Source organism: Malaya genurostris, chromosome 3, assembly GCF_030247185.1.
Source record: "Malaya genurostris strain Urasoe2022 chromosome 3, Malgen_1.1, whole genome shotgun sequence".
Lineage (NCBI taxonomy): Eukaryota > Metazoa > Arthropoda > Insecta > Diptera > Culicidae > Malaya > Malaya genurostris.
Genome location: NC_080572.1, coordinates 73,407,575 through 73,421,266, shown reverse-complemented (window position 1 = coordinate 73,421,266; position 13,692 = coordinate 73,407,575). Strand labels below are relative to the sequence as shown.

At 37.8% G+C, this 13,692-nt stretch overlaps 2 protein-coding genes and 1 pseudogene across 2 annotated transcripts; 1 reads left to right on the top strand and 2 right to left on the bottom strand.

Annotated features, from left to right (window-relative positions):
* Positions 1-8,546: 8,546 nt before the first annotated feature.
* Positions 8,547-11,932, bottom strand: LOC131439559 (histone H3-like; annotated as a pseudogene).
* LOC131439560 (histone H3-like) lies at positions 9,201-12,708 on the top strand. Its single transcript, XM_058610715.1, has 2 exons — positions 9,201-9,536; positions 12,254-12,708. The coding sequence occupies exons 1-2, from the start codon at positions 9,201-9,203 to the stop codon at positions 12,572-12,574; spliced, it is 657 nt and encodes a 218-aa protein (XP_058466698.1). The 3' UTR covers positions 12,575-12,708.
* LOC131439564 (histone H2B-like) lies at positions 10,566-10,940 on the bottom strand. Its single transcript, XM_058610720.1, has one exon. It carries the CDS (start codon positions 10,938-10,940, stop codon positions 10,566-10,568), a length of 375 nt encoding a protein of 124 aa, XP_058466703.1.
* Positions 12,709-13,692: the final 984 nt, after the last annotated feature.

The window sequence follows — 13,692 nt, the reverse complement described above, 5'->3', positions numbered from 1 at the left end:
CTATATTGTACTGCGCGAACTATTTACTATCGGTACACCCCTTGTGTTATGTAAAAGTTTTTTTTACTAGTTGGTTTCCCCTCGTTTGTCAACACCGATCAGCTGCCTGCAGGGATGCCTGATTTCATTAAAATATTTGGAAGTGAATCGTCACAATAAATTATTGGATTACGTTGATAATATATTTAACTTTTTCCCGATGTTGGAAGGTTTACCATTTATTTGACTCAACGTTGTTCATCTAGACTATTTTTTATTCTGTTGGTAGTCTTCACCCGAAATTAAGTGGCGGCAGACCAGAAGCAAGTAAATATTGTAACAAAACGGGTTCGATTTTGTATTGCGTTGGAGGATGAGAAGTAGGCACAATTATGTATGTAGTTTTGGCAATATTTATTAAATCTGTATCCTGCATGAAATTCGCATGGACGTATACAAATCAATACATTACAGGTAATTCTGCATGAATGGCAACTCTGTTGGTAAATGAAAAAATATAAACACAGTATAGATGACAGACAAGATGTTTTTGATAGGGTAACGTGGCGCCATCATGACACATGTGAGTACTGTCCCAAATAAAGGAATATTCGAAATGACCGTTAAAATGATTGTAGAATCTAATTTGAGTGTCCTGTCTGTTAGTCTGTGATATTACTATTCTATAGCTAAAACCATTCATAGTAAAAGTAGGGTTGCATATTGTTAACATCATCTGATTTTATTGTTGTGCTGAAAACAACTATACTTGTATGGTTAAACCGACGACACGACGTGCCACTCGCTATTCAAAACTGCATCGTAAATTTTACTACCCCTCAGTAACTAGAAATGTCAAAATGAAATCTTTTAAAAATGGTATAAACTGGCAACGCAGTCTGAGGAATTGTTGTTTTCGGAACAACAGCTCCGTAACCCTAGTTACATTTATTTATCTTGTTACCGGTAAAGAACAGTCGTTCTAGGTCCTAATGGTGATTGGCCGACCTGCTGTTGCAGCTTTGCTCGATTCAACGCTGAATATTGCTTCGATGTACATTACGTTGTTCCTCAGCCTGTCAAAGCATCTCTCCATATCGCGTACGACCAGAGATGTCTATCTCCTCTGTGTGACGAAGAGCAAGCAAAATTTCTCCCCTCGCACTGACAACTTCAACGAGAGCTCTTCTCTTTCACATTTATACACCACTGTTGTGTAAGTGTGCACGCATCATGAGTGCGTTTGTTTATTTCCTTTTACCTCTTCCACTGAATCGCACCGAAGTGCTAGAGCATTAGCTAATAAATTCTCTGAGGTGGATGCAGATACTTTCACAGAGGTGTACACGCCGGTGAGCACTCTGCTGTATGGTTTTCGTAGATGAAGCGTGGACACGCAAAATCAGCAAAATAAAACAATTTATCGTAAAATTTTCGGTTTTCCTTGCAAATTTTTCATAGCAAGGCCAGATCTACTCTCTATTAATTGAAGTTCACAGAAGTGTTCGCTCAGCATCACGCGCCAGTGGTCACTTGGGTGTATTTAGACGAGAGCGCGTGTGAGCGATTCATGCGAAGAGAATGTGTTTCACTCGCGCCAGCTGCTTTAACCACAAGCACACACTCAAATGCTGTCTATTCGACACTGAGAAGAAGTGCGCTTTCCTCTTTGTGCGGTGCTTCGTTTTTTTCATCCTCGGTGTGGCAGAAATCTGACTCTAGCGTTTATCACTCTGGTGAAATGCCATCTCTGCGTACGACCTCTTAAACAGGATACGGTGTGATACTCAGTGGGCAGAAAAATCTCGTGGTCTCTCGTCGCAACGCTCAAGTGAATGCTTCCGACCTCGAATGTTTATGGTGTGCCGCTACAGTTATAACTTTTAAAATACATGAAATTCCCACAATATTCAAACCGTCACTGCTTCGAAAATGAGACGAATCCATAAATATTTTGTGTTTTTACTATTTATTTACATGTTGTATACCTTAGATCATAAATTATTGGTTTCTCATAAACTTTAAAACAAAACAATATTGGAACTAATCGATTATGCATTTCCGGGGGAGTTATGTTAACAAGCAATATAATTTTCAATTTCATTTGTTAATCCTAATTATATGCAGGAATATAGATTGATGAAAACTACTTTCGTTGTGTTCGTACGGCTGCAGGTAGTTTTTGTAAGAAAATCATTCTTGAACGCTGTTTGTTAGACGATATTGCTTACCACATTACCATGCGGCAGATAGTGGGCATCATCGTAATAATATCTGCGATGTAACTTTCCCTACAAGCCATTAGAAGCCGTGATAACCTGGGGTGATTTGATATTTTCATTGTCAGAATGGGTTGTTTTGGACAGCAGACCACAAAACGCTTCCAGAGAAATTTTTCTGTGATATTTAAATCGTATATCAAAGTCAGCAACAATCAGTAATTGAAGTGTATTTTTACCGTTCCATATTATGAGAATCCAACAAGCTTACCTTTATCCAAAAACTCAAAAGTATCATCCATGGTGAATTGATACCAAGAACCATCATGGTACCTGAATATCAGGAACACTATGGTTTTGTTGTAAAGACAAATAAGTATTACAAGCGGGGACGGGTATAGCGTGATGGGTAAGTCGATGCCTTTCACGCAGCCCGCCTGGGTTCGATTCCCAACCCCGCACATAGGGTCAGAAAGTTTTTCTGGCCCGAAGAGGCGAATGACATTAATGTTAAAACCTCTATAATCGAAACAAAAACAAAAAAAAAAGTGTTACAAGAATTATTCCAAACTACTTGACGAATGATTCTTCATTCCTTTTAGCGGTTTTTTCTGTTATTTATTTTAAATACTTCTTAATCTAGCGAAATTATTAAAATAAATTCCGTATTTTAATTGATATACCAATGGATCTGTTTGTTTGTTTTGCTGTGGTAACCTGACGATCACTTTGTATAGCAACCAAAACAGTGTTGCTCGAGAAATTATTTTTGTTCATTAACACGGGTTCATTCAATATTCGGTAACCGATGGTGATCCGTTAAGAAACACTTTTAATTTCAATATTTATTCAGAGTGTCTGGTCGTGTCGTCGGTTAAACTATCCTCCCATATGGTAGCTGTTACCATCTTATTTTTCTGAGTTAGTGATTAGGGCATATCGTGCGATATACCCTTTTGAAAGTTACAAAAAATAATGCTCATTACTCAAATTTTAAACATGCAATTCAAGCATATTTCGTAGATTGGGCTTCTATCTACGAGATTATATCGATTATTGTGTTAATGAAGGTTGTAGCACAGACTAACAGACAGGACACTCAAATTAGATTCTTCAATCATTTTAACGGTCATTTCGAATATTCCTTTATTTGGGACAGTACTCACATGTGTCATGATGGCGCCACGTTACCCTATCAAAAACATCCTGTCTGTCATCTAGACTGTGTTTATTTTTTCATTTACCAACAGAGTTGCCATTCATACAGAATTACCTATAATGTATTGATTTGTATACGTCCATGCGAATTTCATGCAGGATACAGATTTAATACATATTGCCAAAACTATATACATAATTGTGCCTACTTCTCATCCTCCAACGCAAGACAAAATCGAACCCGTTTTGTTACAATATTTACTTGCTTCTGGTCTGCCGCCACTTAATTTCGGGTGATAACTACCAACACAATAAAAAATAGTCTAGATGAACAACGTTGAGTCAAATAAATGGTTACCTTCCAACATCGCGAAAAAGTTAAATATATTATCAACGTAATCCAATAATTTATTGTAACGATTCATTATCAAATATTTTGATGAAATCAGGCATCACTGCAAGCAGCTGATCGGTGTTGACAAACGAGGGGAAACCAACTAGTAAAAAAACTTTTACATAACACAAGGGGTGTACAAATAGTAAATAGTTCGCGCAGTACAATATAGGTGGAGCTAGTGCATAACGAAAAATTTTTTTTATAAGAATTTACTCATACTGTCATGTCTGTTAGTCTGTGGTTGTAGAGCCGAGCAATGAGCATTATATTTTGTAACATTCGCAAGGGCCTAACGTGCGATATGACCTAATCACATGTTACCAGGGATGCCAGGTCATTTTTTCAAAAATCTGTGATCAGCCAAAAACCTGTCTGTGAAAATCTGTGCCCGTTTTCCTCACCATAATAGCACAGACTAACAGACAGGACACTCAAATTTGATTCTTCAATCATTTTAACGGTCATTTCGAATATTCCATTATTTGGGACAGTACTCACATGTGTCATGATGGCGCCACGTTACCCTATCAAAAACATCATGTCTGTCATCTAGACTGTCTTTATTTTTTTCATTTACCAACAGAGTTGCCATTCATACAGAATTACCTGTAATGTATTGATTTGTATACGTCCATGCGAATTTCATGCAGGATACAGATTTAATACATATTGCCAAAGATAAACTGAAGATTACAATGTTCCATACGTTTCATTGAAAAATGTTGGGTCAGTAATCGTGAACCAGTTGGTTCAGTAATAATGTAATTTTATTGACCCCCCGTTAACAAGCGTCGACTAGTTCCGACAAAATGCCATGGAAACAATACAAGTTAGAAAGGAAGCACACATATGTTTACATTCAGCATATAATGATTTCTTGCCACAACTGATGCTTCATGGGATGAGGCTATAACAAACTAAATAAATTCTAGACAACTAGTAGTTTTCACTTTCTTATTCTAAGAATCACTGATATAAAGCGAAATTTCTCAATATCGTTCATACTGTAACTTGATATTTTTCCAAACATAAACAATCATTGTCATAGTTACGACGCATCTAGTGATCAGACACTTGTTGTTTTGCTTCAAAATACTCGAGGGGTCCTATTCAAATGATACCTAAGAAATCGCAGACTACTCTATCTTGAGTTTATCTTTGATATTGCCTAAACTATATACATAATTGCGCCTACTTCTCATCCTCCAACTCAATAAAAAATCGAACCCGTTTTGTTACAATATTTACTTGCTTCTGGTCTGCCGCCACTTAATTTCGGGTGAAAACTACCAACACAATAAAAAATAGTCTAGATGAACAAATTTGAGTCGAATAAATGGTTACCCTCCAACATCAAGAAAAAGTTAAATATATTATCAACGTAATCCAATAAATCATTGTGACGATTCATTTTCAAATATTTTGATGAAATCAGGCATCCCTGCAAGCAGCTGATCGGTGTTGACAAACGAGGGGAAACCAACTAGTAAAAAAACTTTTACATAACACAAGGGGTGTACAGATAGTAAATAGTTCGCGCAGTACAATATAGGTGGAACTAGTGCATCACGAAAAATAATTTTTATTAGAATTTACTCATACTGTCATGTCTGTTAGTCTGTGATAATAGCAGATCAAAATCAATTTGGTGAGCAAAAAAAGGTCTCACTACCAACACGCTCTGTATCTTTTCCCTCAACCGCTCTGTACTTTTTGGTGCTAAACTGTGCTCGATTTCAAAAATCTGTAAAAATCTGTGATTTATTCCAGAATCTGTGAAAATCTGTGATCATTTTCAGAAATCTGTGAAAATCTGTGTCATTTTTAAAATCTGTGCACAAAATTGAAAATCTGTGAAACACAGATTAATCTGTGAACCTGGCATCCCTGCATGTTACTACCGATTGGTAACTCAGGGATGCCAAGCAGAGTTACCATATTCACAGATTTTTCTGTAAAACCTAGGACAGGACCTGACAATTGTTAATCCACATTTAGGACCAATTTCGGACCAGCTCGTGATTGGTTGAAATTGACATAAGCAAGTACAAGTTGTTGAAATCAATATTATTGCAGGGTGGTAGAAAAAGTGTTGTCAGTATCGTCGGTAACAATGTAGCTTGATATTGGATATTTTATTTTTCGGGTCATCTTTTCAAAATCATTAATTTTAATAGGATTTAAGTTCAATTTGTTTTTAAGTCCTGTCAATGCGGAAAATATACGAGTACATTTAACAATCACTGGATGATACAAAGAGAAAGCCTGAAATCACGAAGTGTGATATGGACGAGAATATTGATTATGTTGGTTGAGAATAGCACCGAATCTTTGGATACTTCTGTATGTTATTATTTTTCTCAAATAGAATATGTTGAATACTTTAGTTAATAAAGCTGCAAACATTAATTACCCAAAATTGAGTGTTTTAGAAAAATTTTATTAAGCTGTTTCAACTAAACGTTTTCTTCAAAACAAACATCTGATCAAAATGAATCCAGAGCTATATTTTTGACCGATATAACATTTGTCTAAGTGTTTTCAAATGATAAATAATTGCATGTTATAAGGGGAGAAAGTTTTCAGAATGAATAATTATCTCTACTGGCAACAGTGATCCCGAGGCATTTATTATTTACAGCAGGGAGCAACCGGAATAAGAAGAGAAATATTTTTCTGGAAAAAGAAGCCAGTTGTCTGGTCCTGTCCTAGTGTGAAACGTCGTCGGTAAAACCCAAGGTAAAACCACAGGTTTTTTGACTATTTTGCCACACGGATTCTGTGCCACAGAAAACAGATTTTATCAAAATTCACAAAAAAAATTTGGAGATTTTCAAAATGTTTTTTACAGACTTTCACAGATAACGATCGAAAATATGCAACACAGATGGTAAACAGATTTTTCAAGTTGAAATACAAATTTTAAAATGCAACTCTGGTGCCAAAAAAACATACTAAAGCGGCCCTTACACGTGACAATATTATTGTCAATCCAAAGTATTGTCAGTACCGTCAATCCGATTGACTTGGTATCTTGAGTCCGCATTTTTCGATAAAACCAAGCGTTTGAACACAGATAACAGATATACAGGCTCACATATGAACCACAGATAACAGATATACAGGCTCACATATGAACTGTGTGTAAAATTTGCTCAACATTCACTTCATGCTAGATTTTTGTTTTGCTGTTGGTTAAAATGTCAAATGTTAAGTTTATTTTTGTTTTATTTCGAACGAATTATCGTGTGATTAATGCGACATGGGAATAAATTTGTCGCTAACACTTAGGTAAATCGTGTGATAAGTGTTCAAATTGTTATAGTTCGAATATTTATGTAACAGGCAGGAGGATTTTGTTATTGTTCCGGAACGAAGTGGAACGTTTTGAAAGATCGCGGCGAATAGTCGAGTAGGTGGCAGTAGTGTTTCCAACGTATAGCAAATTTGAAATTTACACAGGATTTTGAAAATTTTTGTTTGAGCCTGTATATCTGTTATCTGTGATAATAGGTTTTTTGGTACGCGCAAGAATATAATGACGTTTGATGATGGATGATAGGCTGTGTTATGTTAGTTCATATGCGCGTCTTCGAGTATTAAAAATGTTTAATTATCCTTCTCACATTTATTCAAATTACGCTTCAAAATCGTCTAACTTTGCTTCAAAAATCGTCACCGTTTCAGTATTATATGAATTGTCTATTTACATATCTGAGCAAAGCTGTTTAAACAGTTTTTTTTGTAACATGTTGCCAAAAGTTTCTTAATGTTTTTTTGACGATAAGTGATGAAAAACGTTGACAACATATCATCTTAACCACTGACCTTGGATAATTCATTGATCAATTCCATTGCATTATTACATCATTTGAATTATTACATTTTGAATTCCCTTCAAAATCCGAAAGAGATCAATGTTTGCAAAAGAATTCATGTCATTGCATCCAATGAATTTGAATAAAATAAACACAATGGTATTATCTTCAATATTGATCTTGGACCTTGGACCAGATCGTTAGTTGGCAGATCTGTTTGTAATGCACATTTGTCATATGATTACTGTCATGAATTGAATGGAACACTGGTACACATTTCTTGGGGACGCATTTCTCTATGCTGACAGCAGTAAACTATCTGATCAGAAGATGAAATACGATTTTTTTTGAAAGACTTTCTTCAAAGCTCACAACCTTACTTATTAATGCATATGACGTGCGGGTTAAATTCCCATGAATTGTAAATCAGTTAAATCGCGTTATTAGGCAAAAGTGGGTGCGACATCACAAGTTCTTAGTGGTTGTGACTAACATAAAGATCATTGGCTTTTGTTGTGAAACACCTACCTGCGCATAACACCTTCTGCATTGTTAAGAGTTGCTGCAAACCCTACCTGTGACTATTCGATTTTCTAAGTCAAGTAATCATTTTTTTTTTTCATATTGCAGCCATTTTATCAGAAGATAGGCTTCTTAGTCAATTCAAACGCGTTCATGTTAATGGTAATGATGAAGTTGGAAAAATACTTAGAATAACTCTTAATTGATTGTTTGTTGGCCCTGAAAAGGGCCATTCTGATAGATAATTCATCGGCTTTTATGCCCCGTTTACACTTCTGCTGGCTGCCAGCATGCTGGTGTCAGTGTACTGCCCTCTTAGGAAAAAAACGTTCAACGGTGGTCCTTCGTTGGCCTAATACTTTGGATCATTGGACCACAGTTGAACGTTTTTTCCTAAGAGGGCAGTACACTGACACCAGCATGCTGGCAGCCAGCAGAAGTGTAAACGGGGCATTAGCCTCCGAAACCGTACAGAGTGCGTCCTTGACGTTTCAACGCATAGACGACATCCATAGCGGTAACAGTCTTCCGCTTGGCGTGTTCAGTGTAAGTAACAGCATCCCGGATAACATTTTCGAGGAACACTTTCAGTACACCGCGGGTTTCTTCGTAGATCAGACCGGAGATACGCTTCACTCCTCCACGACGAGCCAGACGACGGATGGCTGGTTTGGTGATTCCCTGGATGTTATCACGAAGAACCTTACGATGACGTTTGGCGCCTCCTTTTCCGAGTCCTTTACCTCCTTTACCACGACCAGTCATTTTTCAGAATTTATGAGTAACAGTTACACTTTGAAACAGAATTCAAACACTGAGATGACGTTTGCCTGTGACGTGACTGTTTTATACTATTTTCAAACGACTTCAATTTCCCCTCCGAGCATGGCTTTTTCATATTTCTTCATTCTATTATGCTGCATTTTTCTGCACATCATGTTTATTCCCCACTCTTTGGTGCATAGCATAGATTGGTGTTTGGAATAAGCGGCTAAATCCAGGTAGCGTCCCTTTTTCTGCTATAAAAGAATTGATTCTGAAAATTTCTCGTCATTTCTCGTTCATCCCTCTATCGAAAAGGTCGAACAATCTACCTACTGGCTAGCAATGGCTCGTACAAAACAAACCGCTCGTAAGTCCACCGGAGGAAAGGCTCCTCGTAAACAGCTCGCTACCAAAGCTGCTCGCAAGAGTGCACCAGCCACCGGAGGCGTTAAGAAGCCTCATCGTTATCGGCCAGGAACAGTGGCCTTGCGTGAAATTCGTCGTTACCAGAAATCCACCGAATTGTTGATCCGCAAGCTGCCATTCCAGCGTCTGGTTCGTGAAATCGCTCAGGATTTCAAAACCGATCTGCGTTTCCAGAGCTCAGCCGTCATGGCTCTGCAGGAAGCTAGTGAGGCTTATTTGGTCGGTCTGTTCGAAGACACAAATCTATGCGCCATCCACGCCAAGCGTGTGACAATTATGCCAAAGGACATCCAGCTGGCCCGTCGCATCCGTGGAGAACGTGCTTAAATTTGACATTATTTGCAATTAATAATCGGTCCTTTTCAGGACCACCATAAATTTAGAAAAGAACTGTGAGCGGAATGCTTCGTTTCCGAAATTGTTAACAGGCAAAAGCTACAGGGGCGCGATTAGGTAATTGATTTAAGTGATTAAATAATTACTAGCATTGACGCGTCGTACTAACCGTTTGCATCGTTATAGTTAGTATGTGGTATACAACTAAAATGAAAGATAACAAATTTTGTTTTGTTTGGGAAGTTCATGTAACTTCGAGCATGGAAAGGCGGAGTCATGCTTCATAAGCATTCTTCACACGAACGTCATCGAGAACAGTACAGTTGATGAATGGATTGGTCATTTGCGAAATATGCTCAGTCAAGAAGAATTTTTACGATTTTGGCAAAGTGTAAGGACTATAGTTTTGATGATTGTGATTCAAGTTGAACTTACTCGCACTAATGAATCGAAGCCGCAACTTAATAGTTACAACAGTCGGGCTCGTGTTCTTGGCAGTAAATTGGCACTTCCAGCCGTATTCTCGGGAGGATTTCAGCATGGATTGTACAAGGAAATTTTCAATCGGTAATTTGAAATCTAGCTTAACTTCTCAAATATTTTGCCTTCCGTTAAGGTGAAATTATAAGAATTTATAATGATCCTGTTTAAGATTGGACACGTCAACGACATTAACGATGATTTCCGAACTTCACAGTTTTATTTCTCTCGCTTCATAGAAACTGACGAAAGACTGACTAAAACTCAAGCTTTAACATCAGCATAATTGACTAATGTAAGAACTTATGCATTCGAATGATTTTCATGTCGTTGGAATCGGTGAAACCTAATTTCTATCACAAATCAAATTTACTTTTGAAAATTAAGAAAATTCAACTCAATTCTTTTAAAATGATTGTTGGCCCTGAAAAGGGCCGATTTTGTAAGGAATACGATTGAGTTGGTTTACTTGGAGCTTGTATACTTGGTAACAGCCTTGGTACCTTCCGATACGGCATGTTTTGCCAACTCTCCTGGCAGCAGCAGACGAACGGCTGTTTGAATTTCGCGAGAAGTGATCGTAGAACGCTTGTTGTACTGAGCCAGACGAGAAGCTTCGGCAGCAATACGTTCGAAGATATCGTTGACAAAACTGTTCATGATGCTCATAGCCTTCGACGAGACTCCGGTGTCCGGATGAACTTGCTTCAACACCTTATAGATGTAGATAGCGTAGCTTTCCTTACGGCGTTGCTTGCGCTTCTTCTTGTCTCCCTTCACAATGTTCTTCTGAGCTTTGCCGGATTTCTTAACGGCCTTTTCACTAGCTTTCGGTGCCATCTCAGTTGTTGTACTGTACTTTCAAATGCTTCAAATATAGTGATGGTGAAACGCAATCTGCCACGTCTTTTATACTTGATTTTCAAAAGTAACAAAACACCAAAACTATTTTTGAAACGCATAAATATGTAGCGTAAACATAACAGTTTTGCAGATGAAATATCAAACAAAAACAACTGCACTTCCTTCCTTCCTAAAATTAAACTTTGTTTATAACTTACCGTCACTTTTTCAATACGGACAACTAGAGTGCCTATAACCAGAGTGACGACATCTCATCCGTAATGCTGGCAACAATTAAAAACATTCCATTAGATTTACATTGAATTGACAGGTCGTTTGCTCGTTTGGAACTGGTAGCTGTCATTCCAAACGAACAGCTGTCGCCACTCTGATTATAGTCACTCTACGGACAACATCATGGACAGCTTTGATGTGGAATGGCTTTCTAAATCAACAAAACTCCATTGATTTTTATCAATCACACTAAAAATGGAAATATCGAGCAAAACCTCTCATTAAACTATGCAGTGGTCCTGAAAAGGACCGTTGATATGTTTGATGTCAGTTGAATGTTAAAATTAAGCACGTTCTCCGCGGATGCGGCGTGCCAACTGAATATCCTTCGGCATGATGGTCACTCGCTTGGCGTGGATGGCACACAGATTGGTATCTTCGAACAGACCCACCAAATAAGCCTCGCTGGCTTCTTGCAGGGCCATAACGGCTGAGCTCTGGAATCGCAGATCGGTTTTGAAGTCCTGAGCAATTTCACGAACCAAACGCTGGAATGGTAATTTTCGAATCAACAATTCCGTGGATTTTTGGTAACGACGGATTTCACGCAGAGCGACGGTTCCTGGCCGTTAGCGATGTGGCTTCTTAACGCCTCCGGTGGCTGGCGCACTCTTGCGAGCGGCTTTCGTAGCCAGCTGCTTACGAGGAGCCTTTCCTCCGGTGGACTTACGAGCGGTCTGCTTGGTACGAGCCATTGTAGTATTTTTTTCTGTTATCCTTGCGATAAGTGTAAATTCAAACTAACGATTTTTTTCCAGCTTGATCCCTTTTATACCCAAAACGAAGGCGAACTGATACCTGGAATTTCGCGCCCTTTTCAATATTCTAACATCTGCTGTTTGTTGCATAAAGTATATAGAAGGGGACGAGTGTGTGGAATGTCTAAGTGTAGATTGCAGATGTATGAGTATTAGTGAGGTTGCTACCAACGAAAAACATATAAAAACATTCGCTTGTAGGCAATCCACATCTCAGTTTTCGATTTGCACTCTACGAGCAACTACTCATCAATCTACTGTACGAAAATGACTGGCCGCGGCAAAGGAGGTAAAGGACTCGGCAAAGGAGGCGCCAAGCGTCATCGAAAGGTTCTCCGTGATAACATCCAGGGAATCACCAAACCAGCCATTCGTCGTCTCGCCCGTCGTGGAGGAGTGAAGCGTATCTCCGGTTTGATCTACGAAGAAACCCGCGGTGTGCTGAAAGTGTTCCTAGAAAATGTTATCCGGGATGCTGTTACTTACACTGAACACGCCAAGCGGAAGACCGTTACGGCGATGGATGTCGTCTATGCGCTGAAACGCCAAGGACGCACTCTGTACGGTTTCGGCGGTTAAATTATCAAACCCGATACTGTCATACAAACGGCCCTTTTAAGGGCCACCATCCAAAAGATAAAGAACTATTTCAGAATGCTCCAACCAGCCGGACGTTTTTAGATTAATCACTTAAAGTGTCAAAAAAAATTTTAGGTACAAAAATCACAAATAGGTCGCCATCTTTGAAAAAAAATACAACGCGCATCGAACGTGTATGCTATGTAATGATTTTTTATATTCGGTTATAGCTATTAACACTTTCAATAACATCGTTTGAAAATCGTGCCTGAAACCTTGTTATAACTATGGTAATGTGCAAGTAATACTTTTGTCTCGAAATCAATAATAGTCCTAGATTGGTAGACTAATTACTTAACTGTTCGGATCTACTAAATCTCTCTACACGAGAAATCATATTTTCACCGGTTTTACATAAAAAATATTGATCATTTCTCGTTTAAAATAACTAAATATCTCATTTGTTATGAGTTTACGTTAATGAAGCTCAAGAAATATTTAGATAGATAAAAAAGTTTGTATATGGTTGGTGAAATAATTTGAAACGAATTTAGTCAGAGAGTGAGTCTAAAAAACTCAATTAATTGGTGATTTGGACTGAATTTGATGATTTGAGCAGTTTAACACGATTGATTTGAATGTTTTAACTATAATTCAGTATGTCCATCAAAAGCCGATAAATAATATTCTAGCGAAACGATTTGGTCAAGTTATAAAAAAATGTTTTTTTTTGTGCACTGAACAAATGCTCAACAAACACTCGCTTTAGAATAGATTTGATAATAGAGAATTTTGTTTCGCCTCGTAGAAACAGTATTTCAATAGAAATACTTTGACTCGAAGCAAAAATACAAGGCGTGGATTCTGTTGTTAATGTGAAGCTTACCTTCAAAATAAATAATGGAATTTCTCTTAATAGGTTCGAACTATTAAAAAACCTGTTTTAATCCACCTAGTGGTGTAATGATGCCTTTCTCATATATAATATTGTGGTATTCTATTCAAAAAATTTCTCGTCGATTTTTGAAAGAAAGCAAGCGATTGTTTGTGCATTAACTAGTATAACATACAGAATGAAACAGTCCTTTGCTCGCGTAGGTTGTTACGTATTGTTTTGT

Coding starts and splice junctions, on each gene's coding strand:
- LOC131439560 (XM_058610715.1), top strand. CDS start 9,201: ATGGCTCGTACAAAACAAACCGCTCGTAAGTCCACCGGAGGAAAGGCT. Junction 9,537..12,253: donor AAGACACAAATCTATGCGCC/ATCCACGCCAAG, acceptor TCATCAATCTAC/TGTACGAAAATGACTGGCCG.
- LOC131439564 (XM_058610720.1), bottom strand. CDS start 10,940: ATGGCACCGAAAGCTAGTGAAAAGGCCGTTAAGAAATCCGGCAAAGCT.